Source organism: Mytilus galloprovincialis, chromosome 5, assembly GCF_965363235.1.
Source record: "Mytilus galloprovincialis chromosome 5, xbMytGall1.hap1.1, whole genome shotgun sequence".
Classification (NCBI taxonomy): Eukaryota; Metazoa; Mollusca; class Bivalvia; order Mytilida; family Mytilidae; genus Mytilus; species Mytilus galloprovincialis.
Window position 1 is genome coordinate 94887051 of NC_134842.1, and position 23512 is coordinate 94910562.

Consider the following 23512-nt stretch of genomic DNA (forward strand, 5'->3'; position numbering starts at 1 on the left):
GTGCGTCAACATTTGTAGTTTTCTTAAAAGATTTTGCTAAAGAGTCCGTAAATTGTATCATTACTGACATTATGTGTGAATATTTTGCGAATTTTATGAAGAAACCATGCACCCACATCTACAAACTTTTCGTAACTGTTAATTTTACTTTAAAAAAAGAACAAAGGAGATTGATTGACATGTTCCAAATGGAGTGGATAAAATCAGTAGTTAGTTTTACTATTATACGCATCGGAAATGAACTGAATGTGAAGGGCATTTTTTTTAAGTAGATATAGGAAGATGTGGTATGAATGCCAATGAGATAACTCTCCATCCAAGTCACAATTTATAAAAGACACCATAATAGGTCAATGTACGGTATTCAACACAGAGCCTTGGCTCACACCGAACAGAAAGCTATAAAGCCCCCCCCCCCCAAAAAAAAAAAAATAAAAATAAAAAAAATAGGGTAAACCCATTCAAACGGGAAAACAAAACCAACGGTCACAGGTAAATGCAAATAATTTTGTTGTTAAGTATACTTCTTGTTCTGTTTGTATGATCTTCTGTTTAGGAAAACCAAGAAATGTCTTGTATGTCAATAAAATTATTCTAAAACTATAAGGAAAAGCTGACAGTTGTTCGTCCTGTGTTTGTTTGTTTGTTCGTTCATTTATGATTTAGTTGTTTTTTCCTCATTAATTTGTCATTGCAAATGCAACACATTTAATACATGTTGCACATCGTGTTAAATGGAATAGAAATAAACTTTTAGTATAAGCGTGAAAATGTTAAAAGCCAATTCCCGTTAGATTTCTTTATTAACTCAACCAAGCCAAAATTTCAATGAACCAATCGAACGTTTGTATATATTTTTGCAACTGACTATGTTCTCGTGGTAATTTGCTACAAGGAAATATAAATCATTACAACGGTAGTTTATGCGTGTAATACAACCTTCTGAAATTGATGTCTGAAATTGATTTAATAATTACAGAAGATTTGTTTATCTTCTATAGCTATTTGCCGTTCCCTATCCGGATCGATGTAGTCGTGGATGGAAGCTGTATTAATATAGAGAATATATTCCCTAAAGTAAGTAACAGAAATTAGTTTGCATTCAGTTTTCGTATAGTACCGTTGATGTTTTTATTTAATCAAGTAAAAGTCTTCGGACTTGTTTACAAATTTTCATTCCATTTCAAATTAAAAGCTATGCATGAAATATAATTGTAGGTGTACAAAGAAAACAAAATATAAAGTTGTTAACGTGATTTTTTCATTATACATTCTCGTGAATAAAATGTGATGTGGAGTCTTTATAGAGACGCGAGCCAGCATCTCATTAACGAAAATAAAACCAGAAATGATAACTATATTTCACACTGGTTTTGTATAAAACATATTCATGATATTGTACATATAGCTGTAAAAATACTTTAACTATATTCTAAGCAATTCTTCACAGAATGTAAAATTTATGTATTCATCTCAGCTAACTATGTGTTTGACTTATCTGCGGTATATAGTGCAAGAAGATATCTCCGACTGGTACAGTAGGACCAGTGAATTTTTAAGAGGGGTCTGATGGCGGTTGGGGGGGGGGGGAGAGGGGGGGAGGTCTCATCACGATTCACGAGTTACTTTTTTTGTCAATCACGATTCACAGAAAATTAATTTCCATGATCACGGATCACGAAAATATATATATAAAAAAAAATCTGTAGAAAAACGGATCAGTCACGATAGCGAAAATGCGCCGATCACGAAGAACGAAAATAACCCATCGGGCACCTCTTTAAACAATGATAAAATTTGTATAACAAACACATATATTCAATCATTTCATCTCCATTTTTATCGTTATATTTGTTGTGTACCGACAATTGTATGATTTCACAATAAATCTTAAATTTAGAATCTGACTTAAAGGCCAACATTATAACCACTTTGCGAAAATTTCAATCGTATTCTTAGCCCATTGTAAATAAAATATAATGTAGATTAGATAGAGACGCGACAGCATCCCATCAACGCAAATAAAACCAGATATGTTAAATACATTTCACGCCGGTTAATTTGTATACTACATATTGTATATAGAACATGTAGCTGTAAAAAGTCGTTGACTACATTCTGTTGCGAAACAAGGGGGAAAGGGTTGGAACCCCCCTTTTTTTTGGACGATCAATGTATTTGAATAGGGACATATGGTTGGACCTCCCCTTTTTTGAAAATGGCTGGATTCACCCCTGACTACATTCATGATTGTAAGCTGCAATTATCCAACTTTATTTAAATTACTATAACCATGATAACGTTAGAGTAGACATACTATCAATTGTTTACTAATATACCTTCACAGTCTATATTCATATAAAAAAGAAGATTTGGTATGATTGCTCCACAAGAGACCAAACAGACTCAGAAATTGACAACTATAGGTCACCGTACGGCCTTCAACAATGAACAAAGCCCATACCGCATAGACATTAATATAAGGCCCCGAAATGAGTTTAAATTACTATATGTGTTTTACTTAATATCTGAATTATATAAAAACAAGTTGAACCCTTTCCAAACCCTCATTTATGTAATATCTATTTTATGAGATAATTTTGCAGTTGGATCACGACGTTAAATTTTCCTAATCTGCAACATAGGCTAAATACCATAAATATCTGTTTATGATTAACAATTATAAGTAATTAGGCAATGAAGTTTTCTATGAGTCATTGATTTGTGAACTGACAGTGTAATATATTATATAACATGTATAATGACAAACAAAACAATTTTGATATGTTATTTACAATTAGGAATAATTTTTGATTTTTTTTCATTTCCCCCATTGTTTTTGGCATGCAGGACGACCCTTGTGATATGGTGACAAATGTACTTAAGGAATTTCGCTTCTCAGTTTCAAAATAACAAGTTTTTCATAACATTATTATATATTGATAGGAGATTTACGTAAAGGAACCAAAACAGTGGCGGATCCAGCCATTTAAAAAAAAGGGGGGGTGGTTCCCAACACAGAGTGAAGGGGGGTCTTCCAACTGTATGCTCCCATTCAAATGCATTGATCGGCTAAAAAAAAACGGGGGGTAACAACCCCCGGACACCCCCCCTCCTGGATCCGCCACTGCAAAAGAGCTAGAAAAAATATACATGTCCGTGTGTCCGTTCGAGATGTAACCCATTGAAATTTTGGCGGCAAATGTTCTCTCTTGATTTTTCTTAGCTTTAATATTGACAACTTTAAGTTCTTTAATAAATTATAAAACATAACACAGATTGTATTAGACTTTTACAGGTTGGTTATAATAACTATATATGTATATATGTGTAAAAGATTATGTAAAAGATTTATATTAAGAAAAATGGGGGTTAATGGGCAAATATTTAAGGCATTCAAATGGATAAAATTAGAGGATTCCGAAAATCTGACAGAAGTTCCAAAACATGACAAGCGAACATCCTTAACTGATAAAATGCATAACGAGCTATAATAATAAAGAGTTATCACATATCCTGGATTAGATAAAATTTACTTAACACGGGCGGATTCTTGTTTTCATTAACATTTTGTAAATTAAAATCTGTAAAAATCTCTAGAATAGCATTACGTGTGTTGGGGGTCAGGGTTATTGTGAGTCATTGTCAATGAGTTAGCAACTTTATGTCAATGTACCTACTTCAACAATGAGCAAAACACGTACCGCATAGAAACGGTTACAAAATGTCCACCAGTTAAATACTTATATATAATACGTAATATTAATTATCTTCTAAACATGATTTGAACCTACGAACAAGCAGTAGATCAACCAAATTGAGGAATTGAGTCATTTTACAAAGATAACATCTTTAATAATGTCACATTTATGCGTCAAAATAAAAATATTTTAAGTTTATACAGAATATCGATACAAGCGAATATTTGTTCTATCGATAATATCTTAAGTATTGTCATAAATCTTCTAAATATGTTGAAAATATTGCAACCAATCTACCGAAATACTTTTAAAGTATTGCATTATATTTACAGAAATATGACTGTCTAAAGCTGGGGTCACACTATAACGATTTTTACTGCCGTCCTTGACAGGACCATTCTTGATTAAAATTTCTCAAAAGTCTGATCAAGATCCTGTGAATCGTGGATGGAAATTCAAACTTTAATTACAATTTGTAAAACAAATAATTTAATCACGACAACAATCAGATATTGTTCAGGAAGCGTCGATATCCAAACGTTTCAAGCGAATGTATCCCGATAATCCTGTTCTCAATCCGCTTCTAATCCAATTTGTATCTTTCGCCAGGTAAAATTCGACCGAGTCTGTCACAACTGCGTCCCGATTCTACCGAATGTAATCCGACAGATATCAGACAGTGACCAGGCAGTGAACCGACGCTGACGGAATTTATCCGTTCGAAAACTGTCGGCATGCAAACTCGGGATGATCAGGTACTGTCGGAACGTAATCCTGTCACAGTCCGCTCTATCGCATTGCAAACGGCTTTGTCTGGTCTCAGTCGTATTGTATTCTGTAATTGTCGGGACTCTGACGTGGGTATCATTGACGAATTTCGTATTAATAACGGGACTGTTCCGGAACGGTTTCGGCAAAAACGGTTCGCAATCGACAAGATCTGGATGCAATCTGTACTCATATGCAATCGGCAGAAAAACAGCAATGAAAAATTTCTCCAGATCATTCTCGTTCCACAGGACACCGTCCAGAATACACAGAACATTGTTAGGATTTTGATCCGATACAGCAGAATCTGTCACGACACAGGCACGATTGTAATCCGACTAGAAAAAATCGGCTGAGTTTCCCCAAATGTTACTGGACGCACATAACAGTCGGGATGCTTCGCCGAACTATTTGGACCCTTCCCGATCCGTAGGAATCTGTTACGAACTTAAACGACTGCGTTCAGACAATGATAAGACATTCCAGATAATTGAGGATAGTAATCCGACTTTTTCACTGTTCGTGTCGTATCGCTGTCTGATCTTAAACGGGAGCAATAAACGGCAATGTGTGAACCCCGCATAAAATCCGAAAACAATCTATCGAAATATATATTAAGTATAACGACAAACAATTTACCGACAGACAGATGTCTAAAATATTGTCATAAATCCGCCGATATACGAATACAACGTTTACAATAAGGACTTCAAGCTACCGATGTACATGTACTTCTGCGATAATGCACTCAATTTACCTTTACAATTCACTATAAACGGCTAAAATCGGACAACCAATCTACCGATTCGGAAATACATCTAAAATATGACAAACAATCTATAGAAATGCGTCTAAAATAATGCAATGAAACCACTTTTACATTACTACCGAAATACGTCTAAAATGCTGCTTAAAATCTACACAGGAACGTCTACAATCTACTTATTTCGAAATACATCTGAAATATAAAAAAAAAAAAAAATCAGAAATACGTATAAAATAATGCAACAAATCTACCAATATTTTACTGATCAATTTAACAAAAACTTCTAAACATGACAATCAGTTTAAAAAAATGCAATTACATCTACATGTACATGTACGATGCCTACTGAAACACGTCTAACATATTGATTCCAATCTTAAAGATATCCTGTAAATATGCATGCTATGGATTTATGCATAGTGGCCTTAAATATGCTTTTTTTTTTGAAGAAAAAAAAAAAAAATTATTCGAGCCTTCAACCTAATTATTAAGCTTCAAGAAGATTAATTCTTTTCTGACAAGTGTTATATCATACAGAAAATTGCAATAAAAACGTTTTGACTATTGAATAATGAACATGCACATAACAAAAGCATTGCTGTTCACAAAATGAAACCACGTGGAAAACAAAATTGATAGCTTTGCAGTTGCACTTGCATACGACATTTGGAAATCTATCTTTTTAACGTATAATTGACTTATTGTATTAAATGCGTTACATCATATTCAGGTTATTAGGTTTCTGAGAAAATGTGAGGGTCTGAATGGGGTCCTTCATTTCTGCAAGGAGGTTATATTATAACCTCCTTGATTTCTGTATTCTTGAATTTTTAGGCAATTGATCTCTATTATTTCCACTTGTTGTCCATTGTTCTCTATGCATTATATTCTAGCACCTTATTATTCTCTTCTCTCACAGGCACTTGTCTCAGAAAAAAAATCCTATTTACCGTAATAAATATTTATATTAAGGTACATGTATGTAGGGGGAAACAATTCTGAAACAATTGTCTTTTCTTTATCTTTGGGTCCATGTTTCCCTAGATACCTTTTAATATGTTTTGCCTATTGAAAAAAAAAACGTGAATAATTTAAGTCCATAGTTCTTGAAATCGTCTGAAGCAGATAAATTATAATCACTTCTATCTTCATTTGATATTATATGCAGTTTAATTACCGTTCCTTCATTATAAAGTTATTTGCACTGAGGGGAGTGGACACAATACCTGCATAAATATTGTTTTACTGTTTTACAACTCTATATCATTTATGATGTTTAATACTTAATAATGTTTTTACATTGTATTGTATTGTTTATATATGCCTTCAACCCCAGGGGTATAAAAGTGCATTTCATTAATAAAATTTATTCTCTACTCTGTAAACTCCCACCCACACCCTCATGCAGGTGATTTGGTTTCTGAGAATACGTCATTGTGTAGGCTTCAAATATTATATGGATGCTGTGTCAACTATTACTATTTCCTCTTTTCAATCAAATCCTTATACAATGTAAAGTAGGAAATTATAATATTTTTGTGAAAGGAGGGTACATGTACCAATATATTATGTTGGGAATTTAAAGTTTATATACAAATACAATCGGTTTAGATGAGAAAAATGATTTAATACATAAGAGCAATTGCGAAAAGTAATATCTATGCCTGCATGTGTCATACGGAGGGTAATGGGTTCTTATGATCTTTTATTACTTATTTCTGTAATATTTTTTCTGAATCTTTGTCATCATACGAAATATACAGCAAAACATTGTATACTCGTCGAGTACCTATATATTTTGGAATACCGGAAATATAATATAAAGATATAATGAAAAAAAATAATGATGACACTAATGATACACAAAAACAATTAAGGATGTACTTAGGTGAGGTTTTGGAATTTGTGTCAAATGTTCGGACTCCTTGGTGTTTTTCCATACACTACAATGTAAAATATTTTCCCCCATAACACCCATTTATTTTTTTCATACAAGACTTAATAGCTCATGAAAGGTCATGTACCAAAATTTTAGACGATTCTTAATTTTCTTTCTTTTGTTTTGAGACCTAATAATACCAATGCAAACATAAGGTAAAAGTCAGAGTCAGCCTTTTCCCGCCATATTTTAAATCTCAAATATCTCGAAAAGGAGGTCCATGACATATCAATATTTTTAACTTATTTTTATCCTTAGTTGATGCTCTACCAGCTTATAGTATCAATTTTAACTTCTTAATTTATTAATTTTCACCTAACCTCACCTAAGTACATCCTTAAAGGGAAACTTCGCAAAAAAATGAAAATTTTATATTATGTTTATTTGATATAAATAATCATATATTCATTAAAATTATTGTTCAATTCTTCTAGATGAGTGATTAAAATAAAAATTAAAATCCCACTATCACTGCTCGACTTATCGCCATTTTGACGGCATCTCCGATACAAATTGTCACGTGATGAGTATATTTGAATAAAATATCTGAAAACCACAAAGCCAAAAAACAAGCATGGCATATCGTATATTCAGTATCAAAATGACTTGTCAAGCGTACGGATGTTCAATCGAAGTTCACATGGCATAAGCTTACACTTTCCAAGACGTAGATGATTAACCTCAACATAACACCAACCAACTCACAACAAGTTCAAGAAAGTGTGTGCAGACCATTTTGAAGCATCTTGTTTCGATGGAAATTTGATAGTAATTATGATTTTTTTCTCATGAATGTTTTTATTGCTATTTCGTTCCAAGCCTGGTTGAAAGGAAATTGTCAGATTAATATAGTTCAGTATTTCTGCATTCATGCATTAGTAACACTTTTGGTGTTTACTAGTAGAAGTTTAGTACACGGATAAAAAGTCACAGACAAAAAAAATGTTGAATATATATAGGAAAAACATCTTCAAATATTATATTATTTATTACATTTATTACATATTAAGTTTATGAACATGTTTACAAGCCTTAAAAATAAAAAGATATTTGATTTCAATCATGCAAAGGATATATATTTCTAGGGACAATGAAGCCATTTAAGGTACCTAGCCACTTTGGCATTTTGATTTTATAACAATTATTTGATGTCATTGATATCTATTTAATAAATTCTGTTTACAACTTGGTTTAAAAATAATATTTCAAGAACAAACCAAAAAGGAATTAATTAATTTACGTTTTCTCGTTTAAAGAAAAATAAACTCGAAACTGAATTATGACGTTTTGTTCTGTGACTTTCTGTCGTAAATTCACAAGTTCAATGAAGTATATATTTTTTAGGTGCAAAAAAACCTAGTATACATAAAAAATTACGTAAAACATTTAAAGGGTCATTTGTTTGATATAATAATGGTTTAAAAATAAGACTTTATTTATTTACATGTAGTATAATTACAGATGCTGTTTACCCCCCCCCCCCTCCTTTTCCATATTGTGCCATATAAAAGGTTGAAGAGGTGATAGGTAGATGGGAGCATATGTCTTCCCCGATTCGTGTGGAAACTTAATAGATCTTACCGCCCCCTTGTTATGCTTTATAGCTGTCTACTAGGTCAACGCAGTTGCGTAGTCCTACAAGTTAAGGCTGAGCAGTTTCGGGATATAAAATGTCGACAGTTAGGCTAGCGAAGTTTGTAATGATTTATGGTCAATCGTAGTAGGAGTATTTTTTCTTTCTAAATTCATGTTAACAAGATAAAAGATAGGAATACATCTAGTGGGGCGGACACTAATTTGGAAGTTGTAAAAGCATTAATATATTCTTATCTGTAGCGGCTTTAGACTTTTCGAAATGCTTGCCAAAAAAAAAAATCTTTTTTATGTAATAGATTTTATTCATTTCGGGTACTTCTAATATGAAAACCGTCGATCTTCTAAATTATTGCCAGAGGTCATGTAATAGTGTCACATTCGGGTATTCTAGTGACTTCCTGCGGGCTAATAAACTGGTGACATTACGCAATTCAGGTACATGCATCGCTTCCCAGCTGTTTGACCCAGGTGTGCACAGGTAAAAGTACCATCGAAAATGCTGTCAGGTGTATTATACATCCTGTTTACAATGTATGTTCCTAACCTGATTGAAATACACAAAGCCGTCCAAACATGAAATTAAGAGTTTAAAATTTATATCTACAGGCTGATTAATTCTGACATGTGCAAAGACAGAAATAATAAGACCGTAAATTATTAATTTTGACTTCTGTTTCAAAATTCATGTGTAGAAGATTATCTGGTACTGTACCATGTAAAATGATTTTTTTTTTCAAATTTCAGTTTTACTTTTCGGGGGCGGATCCAGCCATATTAAAAAAGGGGGGTTCCAAATATATGTCCCACTTCAAATGCATTGATCGGCAAAAAAAAACGGGGGTTCCAACACCCGGAACCACTCCCCCTGGATCCGCCAATGCTTTTGTACACAATAGCTTACATAATGTTTTGTCAGCTTGTTTTATTTGCTTAGCAAATGTTTAATTTACGTTATGCGGTCTAGAGTTGTGATGAATAATTCAAGAAAGAAAAAAACATACTGCATCATTTTACAACATTGTTTGGAGTAAATCCTAGAGAATTTAACCGAGAGAATACGGATGACTATCTTTCATACTTTCTTGTCCTATTTCCGATATGAGCGGGTACATTTACGAAATATTTTGCCTATTAGAAAATTTGCGTTTACTTGTATGTGAAGAGACAAGCATGCGCAATTATGACACGAAGATGATACTTAGTTCGTGGCATGTCTCTAGAACGTGCGGTAATCGTTTGTCTTCCTGTACATGTACATTCAATTATTTAAAGGAGTGTCATTTTTATCAATATAAGATTTTGAGAACACTAAAACACTCCCGCGAAATCGCTGGCATTTCAAGCTTTTAAGCTGTTGTAGGATGATTTATTGTAAAAGATTTTATGTCTGGAGATCAGGTATCAAAAGCCCTCTACATTTTTGCCAAAGTCCGTTTTTTGTTTCCTTTTCTGTTAAATTCCATTATTTTCGAGTATCTGACACTAGACCACAATTACTCTTCCCCTTTGCTACAATGCATTTCTTGGTAAAAGTCAAATTTAATTTTTAAAAATGCACCGCTTCAAACATGAAATAAATGTAACTGTAAGTCTATAAGTAGACCATTATTAATCTCATAAAATATGCTTCTAGGACAATCCATCAGTGCTTTTTCTTTTGTAGTAGCATGATACATTTCCAATATTCAGTTTCATGGTCTTGTTTGTAAAAAGGCAGAAGGTACCAAAACGGATAGTCATATTCAGTATTAAAAAACACACTGACAACGTCATAGCAAAAAATAACCAATAAACGATCGAAAGACAAACAAGGAGATAAAAAACACATCATTGAAAACTGGTTAAGGTTGCACAACAAGAACCCCAACAACATCTCGGGAGGATCTCGGGTCAAATCATATCAACGCTCCGTGGTACTGTGGTAGACCAAACCTTCATGTTAATACAACATGCAATCTATAAAATTAGACCTCAAAGTGAAATAATTCATAAATAGGTTTATTAATACACAAATAATGAAATGAATCTGAAACATTCGGTGAAAAACTGTATTGGTAAACCGTTTAAATGATTTTAGAACTATTCAGTCTGAAGTGTCACTTTCACATTCTTTGAATCATTCGTATACCCCATCCAACTTCTAATTATGTTTACTACACAAGCCGGTAGGATTATTCTGTGTTTCTTGCCAAGTGGTTGACCATTCCTGACCCAACACACAAATTGACGATAAGCCATAAGCCATAATAAGTACGTCTGGAGCTCTCCCTCCCTTCCAGTAAGACAAAGTTGAAAATTTTCTGTTAACATTTTTGATATTTTCGTTCAAATAGCTGAAGAATTAGTACGTGGTGAGAATTAAATTATTTTGATAAGGACATTACTTCCTGAATATTTAAAAAAAAAAAAAAGAATAAGATCGCTTTGAACGACCCACTTATATAACTGCAATTGGTAATTACTATCTATTTCAAAAATTCAAGGTCACCGATTCATATTTAGAATTTTTAATTCATTTACTCGTGTTTATAGGGACATCATTATTCATAAATTTATTCAATTAAATTAATTCAGTATTTCTTTTTTTTTTAACAAAAAATATTCAGCGTCAATAATATATTTAATTAAACTGAGCTCATGGAAAATATTAAGATTCCCCCGTTTATCATTCATACGAAATGTTGTTCACACCTAGAAAAGTGAACCGTGACGGCTTAAAAATTCACTGAGTAAAGATCAAAAGATACAAAATGCTAATCTTTTAATTAACTTGAATTTAACCACGCATTCAACAGGTAGTCACTATGTGTCAAAGTACAATACACATTTGTATTTGCGGGGGCCGTATTTACACACTACAAATATACTAGCAGCACATTTACTAGCCTGACGTAAAAGGTATAAAGTACAAACATGCATGTTTAAAACACTACCAGTTATACGTGTTAGTTCAAAATATCCGTCGGAAAAAAAATCATCATAAAAAAATATTTTATATGATTTACTTGTATCACTATAATCATTTCAGAAAATATTAAAATATAAATCGTACATTCTACTTTCAAGCTGAGCGCTGTTCCATCTTAATTATTAGTTGGTTAATAGCTACACCAAACGTCGTCTATGCGCTTTAAATAGCGTTATAAGATGATTAACGATTAAGATTTAAAATGAGATTATTTCCACTCCCGGCATGCTTAAAGACTTAAACTACGTCACATAAGTCAGGAAGTTCGAAGAAATAAAATTATTAATTCTTAATTTTCTCCTTTATTGCTGTTCATATCCAGATAAAACTTGGTGAATATGTTTTTTATGGTATTATGGACATAATTAGCTGAAAAGTAAAAATTCGCGAATTATCCCTTTAATATTGAATCAATATTTTATTTTCCTTTTTTATTATAAATACTGGGAGAAGATTTTTAAGATATTGATCATTGCAGATATGTTTAACATATATTTCCAACATGTACTGTCATAAAACAACGTTACTTTTGTAATCACAAAAATGTCACTATCATTACATAATCTTTACGCACAAAATAGTTCTGTCAAATCTATGATTAAGATGCGTTATCTGGATAAAGATATGTGATGTATGCACAGTTATAATGAAGGCACTGTCATTCAACCAGAAATACGTCACAGGTTTTGTCAATGAAGCCGTAAAGTTAAAGATAGACAAAAGGCGATTTTTTTCAACGCCAAATATGATTAAATACAGATCTTGCAGTTTATGCTTCGATTTACAAGGTTAAGCGAGGACTCTGTAGTTATATTGTTATTCCTATATATATGCATGCTCAAAACATTCAAAACTTTCAGCTAATAAAACTAGGATTATTTTCATTGAAATGTCATCATTGTTTGCAACTGAAAACCCTATTATTTGAGACTGAATGCCTTCGTTGAATTTCTATTCCATAGCATTGAACTATTTTTAAGTGTGGATCATTAAATCTTAGTTTTGTCTGAAATTAAACTTTAATTGAAGAAATCCTCCTCGCAGATGAAAATAAAATCAAATTACTTTACTTAGAAATCGTGGTTTCTGATTTTAACTAAGATCCATTAAAACATAAAATTTGATTTCAGTAAGAGCAATTTCTCTATAGAAAGCAATTATTACAATTAGTTATAACGTCAGTTTTCATTTAAAGTTATCTGCTAATCGCTGCATCTGTGTATTGCAATAAACGCACGATAGATATTGATTAATTTCAGCTTGTGATAAGATAAATATTAATGGTTATGTACGAGGAAACATATATTTGTAATACGCTTAGATCATTGGTTAAACGCTGGTGTGTATATATGCATGGCTCTACAGCTTCACTTTTAAGCTTTAGCAATAGTTAGCTTTTTGAAAACCGTACTAATAAAATGAACTTCGACCTATCTTTCAGTAACTACAAGTACTGTTTTAGATTGGCTGATCTTGTCTCTTGCTATTTCTGTAGATGCGGTCTTTAATTTCGATACCACGAATCTCTTTTGATTAATTTGTTTAATTAGCTTCTTACAGCGTAGTATAGATGAGTTTATATGACATTTCTCATACAAATATTCATCTACGAAACACAACATTTTATGGTATTTTGTAATTTTATGTAAAGCAATGAATAGTATACATGTTATATAAATATGAATAGTTTAATTCAAAACAACCAAAGACACTAAGAAACCTCTGCAATTTTATGCGATGTATTAGTACTAAGCTCACTCCTTCTTAAGCTGGGGTCACACATTCACGATTTTTACTGCCGTCCTTGACAGGACCATTCCCGATTAAAATTTGTCAAAAGTCTGATCAAGATCGTGTGAATCGTGGATGGTATCTTTCGCCAGGTAAAATTCGACCGAGTCTGTCACGACTGCGTCCCGATTCTACCGAATGTAATCCGACAGAGATCAGATAGTGACAAGACCGTGAACCGACGCTGACGGAAGTTATCCGTTCGAAAACTGTCGACATAATCGGGATGATCGGGTACTGTCGGAACGTAATCCTATCACGGTCCTCTCTATCGCATTGCAAACGGCTTTGTCTGGTCTCAGTCGTATTGTATTCTGTTATTGTCGGGACTTCTCCAGATCATTCCCGTTCCACAGGACACCGTCCCGAATACACAGAACATTGTTAGGAATTCGATCCGATACAGCAGAATCTGTCACGACATAGGCACGATTGTAATCCGACTAGAAAAAATCGGCTGAGTTTCCCCGAATGTTACGGGACGCACCTAACTGTCGGGGTGCTTTGCCGAACTATTCGGACCCTTCCCGACCAGTAGGAATCTGTTACGAACTAAAACGACTGCGTTCAGACAATAATAGGACATTCAAGATAATTGAGGATACTAATCCAACTTTTTCACTTTTCGTGTCGTATCGCTGTCTGATCTCAAACGGGAGCAATAATCGGCAATGTGTGAACCCCGCATTAATAACCATAATTTATGTATCATACTTATACACAAAAAGTATTATATTATACAATTTTAGCTTTCACATTTGACTGTATAAGTATATATAATATATATTCTTTTATATGTTATCTCATCCGAAATTTTATGCATTTTTGATGCATTTTTATTTTTGTTGTTATGTACATTATTTTTTTAACTTCTCTGTAACCTTTGTACTTGCATGGTTTTATGAGAATAAACTATCTAATAGTGCATGGTACTAACGGTCAATCCATTTGTCTTTGTCTGAAGAAGTTTAATATTTTATGAACGTCTTAAAAACTTTTACATTGTATTTGTTAAGATGACTTAATATAGATGCAGTAGGGGTTTAAAGAACAGAGAATAATGGATAAAAACTGTAGAATAGAGACCATAAGATATTAAGAACAGAGAAATATTGGCCGAAAAATAAAAAAAAAGAATAGAGTAATGGAGTGCTTAAATATGAACTATAGAGAACAATGACCCAAAAATATAAAGAATAAGGACAAATTATTTGAATAATAAAAGAATACGTGACAAAATTAAAGGACCCCCATTCAGTCCCTCGATCACACACCAGGAACACAGTCACACTTTAACTGTGGTGTTGTCAGTTGCACTAGTACTATAGATGTATTCTTATTGTGTTGTCTCATTGACGTGTATCACAACTCTCCTTTTATTCCGATACCACAAAGGCACTGTAAAATGAATAAAACATGAACAACAACGCACTGCTCTTCGTTGCTCATATAATTAAAACAAACGTAAATGTACAAAACAAAACAACTCTAAACCATTGGTAATCTTTAATTCAACGACAGCTATTGAGCTTATCGAAATCGAGCCGGGCGAAACAATTGTTCGATATTTATTTTTAACGCCGGTCGTTCATTATTCCAACATGTAATTTTCTGTCTGGCATTAGATTAGATGAAAATGCACGTACAGACTTCTTTGACAAGGTTAGACGGCTTTACAGTCAAATATATATTTTATAGAGTTTTTAGCCATTTGCTGTTAAAAGATAAAAGAATACAAAATTAGATGACCCACATTCAGTCCCTCAAAAACAAGACAAATTGTCACTGTGTTGTTTAAGAATGTCAGTTGCACAGTCTAGTACTAAACATAGCTTTTTATTGTTTGTCACATGTGACGTGTATCACAACTCTCCTTTTATTCCTATACCACAATAGAATGTATAAAATTCGAACAGTAACGCACTGCTCTCCTGTGATGATATAATTAAAAAAATCTTTAATTTACAAAACAAAAAAATCCTTATACAATTGGCAATCTGTACTTTTCAATAAAAGTGACAGCTAATCCATATCGAGCGAAACGTTGTTCGATATTCATTTTTAATGCTGGACGTTCATTATTCTAACATATAATTTTCTGTCTGACATTTGACTCAGTAAAGTAATGTACATGCACAATAAGACTTCTTTGACAAGGTAACACAGTAACACGGCCTTTCAGCCATATATATTTTCTACAGTTTTTAGCAACTCGCTGTTACAACAAAACTTAATGAAGAATGCATTTAAACGTGTTTTTACTTCGAAACCAGCCGAAGTCTCTACATTAAGGGAAAACAGTACTATAACATTTTCCCAGCATTAGGTTAGCCTTAATTTTGTGTACCAAAGGCAGGTGAAGGAAGTCAAAGTAGGAGCGCTGTGATTGGATATAAGGGTACAATATATTTTATTATTTATCTATGAATAACTACAGAGTGTATATTTACAATAAAAATTTAGAAACCTGTTGAAATATTTTCGAGAGACATATTCTAAAAGACTTCCAAAATTTCATAAATTTGATGTAAAATGACGGTGGGCATGGATAACATAAATAATCTCCGTTGGAAGTTGGTCATGATACCATTTGGCTTCAATTTTTAAAACAAAATAATAAAGTACTAACACCACACATAACTGTTTTATGCAGGTTTTATTAAAAAAAAAGTGGTAAAGGAGTAGGTCTGGTAAGGGCGGATTTTGGCCTCAAATTTCAGGTTCATCTAACGAAAGATTTTGGACACTTTTCAAACACTTTTTTAAAGTGTCTGTTTCAATTGATTCAATTGGTTTATTTGAAAGATTTTAACTGATTAAGTCATCAAAAACGCTCCGATTCAATCTTAAATATGAAATATCTACCAAACATGCCAAAAAACGTCACTTTTCAGATGGTTTTGGTCAAAAATGAAAGTGGCCGCATCCGTGTTCATCCTCAACCTTTATATATGTTATGTATTATCATGCAATCCAAGTTACCTTTCAATATTATAAATGAACACGAATGCGGCCATTTTTTCATATAAGATGGTAACAGTTTGAAATTTAACTAAAATGCAAAAAATGTGAAGATAACAGTAATTTAGTATGACTTAATGATGCTAAGGCCCGATACATATGCATTGTATTGTAAAAAAGAGCCCATATCTATGTAGCAGAAACATACTTCTTTCCAGTAAATAGCTAAAAGATTACATTTTCACAATTTTGAAAAAACTGCTATACTTTGGGGCCAAAAAGGGGTCTTACTGAACCTACTCCTTTAGAAAATGTATTGTCGCCTATGGCAGAATAAATAGTACCGTTTTTCCTATTATAGTCAGCAGCGTATCGCGTAGAAATTTCCGAAACAAGATCGAACAACAAAAAAGGGATGTATTGCGTAAAAAAAGACAACCGTTTCCACTGTTTCTGAGTTTGTAGATAAAAATAGAGCTAGCAGGTGTCATTTAGAAGTGACAGCAAAATGTTAAGACCGGTTGGCCTGGAGTGCTGATAGTGTGTACTGTTACTTGTAAACTTACTTCCAGATCAGCGTGTCCGTCTTGTACCATACACTTTTAATAATCACACCATGTCGTCCAGATATGCATATTATAAGTTTTATGGACGCCATATCGAGTTGGTTGACCGTTATGAAATAACCGTTTCACAAATGATCTCGAATAGATTCCCCCAGTCGTAACTGCAATCCCCTTCCCTTTCATGAATGTCATCTACCGAATTAAACTATTTACCGGATTTGTTATAACATGAGCAACACGACGGGTGCCACATGTGGAGCAGGATCTGCTTACCCTTATGGAGCACCTGAGATCACTCCTAGTTTTTGGTGGGGGTCATGTTTCTTTTTCTTTAGTTTTCTATGTTGTGTCATGTGTACTATTGTTTGTATGTTTGTCTTTTTCATTTTTAGCCATGGCGTTGTCAGTTTATTTTCGAGTTATGAGTTTGACTATCCCTCTTTTATATTTGTCACTGGACGTTTAAAACTATCTTCAACTTCTATATATATTGCACGTAACTTTTTTGACACATTGTCTTTCTTTCTAGATTTTAACGTTGTGAACGTTTAAAAACATTACGACCAAACGACATTTTTGAAATCTGCAATGACTCGTGTGAACAAATGATAACATCGTGTAAGAGAACAAGTTTGTGTCATAATCCCAAATCGGATACAGACATTTCAATGGTATTCATATAATATTTTATTGCGAGAAAATTGTTGCCAAGAGTTATGTTGGGTTCAATTCTTTGTCTACTGTTTCAAAATTTAATGCATTCTGAGTAAAATTTTCAAAAGAGTTTGAACCAAACGTTGTGACTTGCCAACAATATCATTAAATTAATACTCCAAGAAATTTAGCCAATGACTTGGTGTTACAAAATGTATTTACAATGCGGATACGAACAATGGATTTACCATGATAGTATTTTAAGATCCATCAACGTTGAATTAGATGACCGAATGTAATGTTGATTTATTGTATTAGAATTACACCGTCAACTTGTTGTTTGAATATTTTTATATGAATTTGTCGCACTTTTCTTATCCGACACAATTTGATCAATTTATTATAAAAAATCTTAACTTTTTTTTTATCTTTGCAGGATAACAAATAACTGTTCTTCAATGAATTGATAGGCAGCTGGTGTGACATGTCATTGATCTTAATAAATATTTCAAATAACCTAATTAAAGGATGAACGATGTATAATGTCGGAATGATTTAGATACAATGTATTAGAACCAACAGTTGATTTTTTTATGAACAACACGCGTTTCATTTGATCATCCACTGTTTTTAACATGAAATATGTATGATATGACAGAAAATCAATGGCGCCGGAAATGTTATCGTTAAAACAGCATAGGAATTTACTTAGGATTACACAAGACACTAGTTTAAGTCATGACGAATTTGAAAGATTGAAAGATGATAGGATTTAATCATTTTAGCAGAAGACACGTGCTGAATCTTAAGTACCGTCTATTCCCGTGTGGACACGAGAATCCCGTCTACTTCGGTATAATGAAACATTGAATAAAAAACGTACAAATTTATCTTCTTGGAAATTATAAAGAAAGGATATTTCAAAATGTAAAAATAAAAATTGAAAATAGTAATCAATGTTTTTTTTAGATTTATCGTCTTGATGGAAATATGGAAACTATAAAGAAAGGATATTTAAAAAAGAATGAAATAGTAATCAATTTTTCTTTAACTTTCAAGCAATTAGTTTGAAACAGAAACCATTATAAAGCGGAAAATCCCGTTCTGTGTACTTAATTGCGATCACATCGAGCCAAGTTGGATATAATCAATGTTTGAAATAGTCGAGAAGCTCTTATCGTCAAAAATGTAATTAATATACAGAGAGTACAATATTTAATAAAACAGATATTGTTTGTTTTTAATACTGAGCAAGGTGTACGAACAAAGAATAATAAAACCGAACGACTTATTTACAGAAACTATGATCTTGTTTGTTGTTTTACAAATTATTGATTAGTGTTATACATGTTATAAGCACTTAATTTTGCACGAGGAAGAATACACGCCCTTGCTTGTGCCAGATAAGTAAGTTATATCTACAAAATTAGTTCCACATGCTAACGTACTTCATGTGCCGTAATAAGTGATAATTATCAATAAAGGTGACATATTAATCGTAGTGCTTTAATCTCCGATTGACCAGCATGGATGATATACATAAAACGTCGAACGAAAAGGTACATGTTCTAAGCGTATCGTCTGCGCCAAGTCATCACGTGCATCATGCGGTTATGACCCACGTGGGAGGGATTGAATACGACAAGACTAGGAGACGAAGTACGATCCATTCGTATACTCTATCTAACTACCACGCTCTTTCTCATGATCCGCAGACCATGAGAGCCGTTCACGAAATGACTCGGGCGAAGGCTTACAAAAATGTAATAGCCCTTGGATTGGCATTCATGTTTGTTTTCACAGCATTTGTATCAATTCAGGGATTACAAAGTACGATGAACTGGGAAGGAGGCGTAGGGGTTACGTCCCTTAGCAGCATATATGTAACTACTATTATATCATGTTTATTGGCGCCATGGATAATTCAGAAACTTACGACCAAATGGACAATGATTATTGCTTTTGTGCTTTGTACGGGATATTTCGCGGGAAACTTCCATCCGGAACACTATATGCTCGTGCCGTTGGGTGCTTTACTCGGACTTTTAGGAGGTCCACTGTGGAGTGCGCAAGCAACATCTATAACTTCGATATCTTTAGCATACTCCGAACATATTCATGCAGAAGAGCAAGAAATTGTCGTGAATAAAATGATGGGGATATTCTGTGGTTTATATAGAACCAGTAATATATGGGGGAACTTAATAACAACGCTAGTTTTAGGGAAAAACGAAACCCTTCATGTACCGCAATATTATAACTTCTCAGCAAACTCCACGTGCGGTGCTGGATACTGTCTCACAGTTGAGGACGAACTCAATCATGGAATTTACTTTTCCCAGAATGCAATGAGAACCATCAGTTCGAAAACGAAAATTATGTTATTAAGTATATACCTCGGTTGTGGCATGATGGGGATCGTAATCCTCATATCTTTATTTGACCAACATAAAAACTCCAAGTTGAAGTGTAGAGATGACGTCTTGTCATCGAAGGAAACATTCCTAGCAACAATAAAGATGTTTAAAGACACAAAATGTTTGCTCTTGCTGGTGATTGTTGTATTCATCGGCCTAGAACAAGGGTTCATGTTTAGTGACTTTACAAAGGTAAGATTGGTTTTGATGTTTATGTATTCATAATTCCTTTGAATTTTTACCCGCTTAAAATAATACACTTGAAAAAAGGGTGTGGATTAGGGTTTACAAAATACAGAATAATTGGCAAAAGCTATAAAGAATACATATAAAAATAACGAGGATCTCAAATATAAAGAATAGACAATTATCAGCATCGAGTATAAAGAATAGAGAAAAATGACATAAACAGTAAAGAATACAGAAATTATGGACCCCCTCCTGACCCTCTTGTAGAAATAAGACACCCAATGCCTGATTTGATAAGTTGTATTGAAGACAAAGAATTAAAATTAAAGAAACGAATTGTAAAATCCTGGAACAATGGCATCTGAAAGTTATAGCTATTATCAAAACATTACTAATACAATGGTTAATTTCCGCATATAATATTCTAAATTGTCGACATATTAAGTCTCGCCAATTTAAAATTACCTATCATTGATTGTATACCTGATTCCAATAACTTTTATTCGCAATCATGATATTTTGATACATTACTCCAACTAAAATTGACATCTTACCCATCCATTTGAGTAAAGGCCTACCAAAAAAAAAAAAAGATACTTTACCCTCATAAACATATTATGATAAGACATCGTTTATATAGCTAACTAGCTTACTAGTTTTCGTATCTTTCAGCAAAAGTATTTTTGGCTAAATAATTTACTCTTATACGACGATTGCATTGGGAATTAAAATGAAACAATAAATTTGGATTGTCAGAAAACATAGCACGCATACAAGTCGTCCCTATTCTTAAGCACATATATATATAAAACTTCTAAATATTTACATAAATGTACATATGTGTGTTTACACCATGGAAGTAGTCAATATAATACATGTATACCATGGTTACACGTTCAAATGTTTATATTTCAATGATAAAATGATTTAGGTAGATGTACAAGGATACAATATGACAACCAGTTGAACCACAATTTTCAATGCAAAACATTTATGAGGATGTGGTAGGAGGTCCATCATTTCTGTAGTTTTTAAGTTTGTTTGTCATTTTTCTCTATTCTTTAAACTTTATATTTAAGCACTTCATTATTCTCTCTCTGTAGATATATTCTTTATTTTTAGAACATAAACTACTATGTTGGAATCTCTTTTCCATGTTCTCAAATTTTCGGTGTTATGCCGTATCAAGCTTTGAAAAAAAGATTCTTAGATTATTAAATGAATTATTTATTAAAAATGAAATGGGCACTGGACTTTTGAAGAAAACAATAAATAGGTATTTCAGTGAAACTGATGCCGATCGATAATCTATACAGCTAGAACAAGTTGAACAATCTTATAGTTCACACATAATTTACTCTTTGAATATCACACAGTTAGACAAATATACCATTAGTGTAAACATATTTTATTAATTGAATTTAAGTTAAATAATACACACCATACATAGGCGGATACAGGGGGAGGGGCCTGGGGGCCCGCCCCCTTTCGTTGGAAAAATTTGGTTGATTATATAGGGAATCATTGAAGCATGACTGGAGCGGGCGCCCTCCCCCCTTTTAGGTCAGTCAGCGGCCCCCCTTAGGAAAAGTTCTGGATCCGCCACTGAAATCTGACATGAAACCTATATATATATCTACAATTGAATAATTAATAGGGTGGATCATGCGGAAACAAGTTGTTAACTTATTACATATTTATCTGTTTCCTTACGTTTCCTAATTAGCCATTTTTAAATGTAGATTGTCTTAAAAGTATGAAATGTACGTTTTAAATTAATCATTTAAAACACATAAGCTCTCAACGTTGGAAAATTATAATATAATTGTTCTAGAATATCGTCATTTGCATAGCTACTTGTATTCAGTTCAAAGTAAAAAAATTGTATCATTAACGAATTCGAAATGGATAAACCGATAATAAGACATTAAACGTATACACACAAAAAGTAAGACCCTGTGTCCTCGATAAAGGACAAATATATCCTGTTATTAAACAAGCATAAAACCACCCAAATCTAGACAATTCAATTATTATAAATGAATAACCATGCAGGGACAATAACCGATTTTCTATCAATTGTACATGTTTGGCATTGAAATTTCAAGGATAACAATAAAATGTAACATTGCAGGATCATAATAAAATGTAAAATCGAAAGTGAGAAAAAACATATACATTAATCAAGGAGCTAATGGTTCATTACATATGATAATATAGCATTTGTCATTAACTCGCATGTATTGCAATTAACCGAATTTTTGCGGTCAGTGTTATATTGATTTTATAAGAACACATTTTTATGTTTTGCATTATATTCAATTATCAAATTGATATTTTTTTCAAGGCTGTTTTCTTTGCTCTGTGATTTTTATGAATCTTAATTTAGAAGTTGATAACAGAGGGTTGCTGCATTTTAAAATTAAATTTCAGAATAATAGCAACGCTCTCGGGAAAAGATGCATGACTTATTTTAGGATATTGAATAAGTAAGTTTTAGATATCTCATCAAATCAGTGTAATAACTAAGCGCCTTTATTTTTATACTTTTCTGACTATTATTAGTAAAGTTAATATAAATGAGTCTTCCGATCAAGTTAACCGCATATATTATACTTTTTTTTAAAGTGGACGCCTGGTTATTTACTCATCACTATTTTTTTTTCTCTGAAAGTACACGTCATAAGAACGACCTTCTCAGAGTATCTTTTTTTATATTCAATCATTGAGTTGATTTCAAATCAAGCACTGTTACTCTATTTGTAATCTTTACAAAATTTGTCTGTTTATCACAACCCGTAGTTTTTAAAAGCTCAAAGAACAGTATTTTTTATTACGCTTGCCATGTTGTCAAGTATTGACAGAAATTATCATTCTTTTTAATTGAATTTAATCGTAAATGCTGATGCAAGTTCATTTAGTTGATGATTCCGTATCACTGCACTATCATATTTAATGTCTATACCTGTACATATGTAAATAATTTAAATTATTAATGAGGGTTGTAAAATGCTTACATCAAAAGAACATCGAAACATAAAATATACAGCTATAAAAATTTGCTATAACGATTACGTTCTCGATATACAGCTTATAAACACGTGTTTAAATCGTGGCAGAATTGCTTCAAAAGATTTTTGATCCTCTTTTTCGAAAATTATTGATCTTGACTCTTGACATTTTTGGGAATGGTAAT

At 32.7% G+C, this 23512-nt stretch overlaps 1 protein-coding gene across 1 annotated transcript in view; it reads left to right on the forward strand.

Moving 5' to 3' along the window:
• Positions 1–944: 944 nt before the first annotated feature.
• Positions 945–23512, forward strand: part of LOC143076769 (protein unc-93 homolog A-like) — a 33545-nt gene continuing 10977 nt past the window's right edge. Inside the window, exons 1-2 of the mRNA XM_076252642.1 lie at positions 945–1077; positions 18147–20319. Of these exons, the coding sequence (XP_076108757.1) occupies positions 19237–20319 (1083 nt within the window). The 5' untranslated portion in view covers positions 945–1077; positions 18147–19236. The remainder of the gene's footprint in view (positions 1078–18146; positions 20320–23512) is intronic.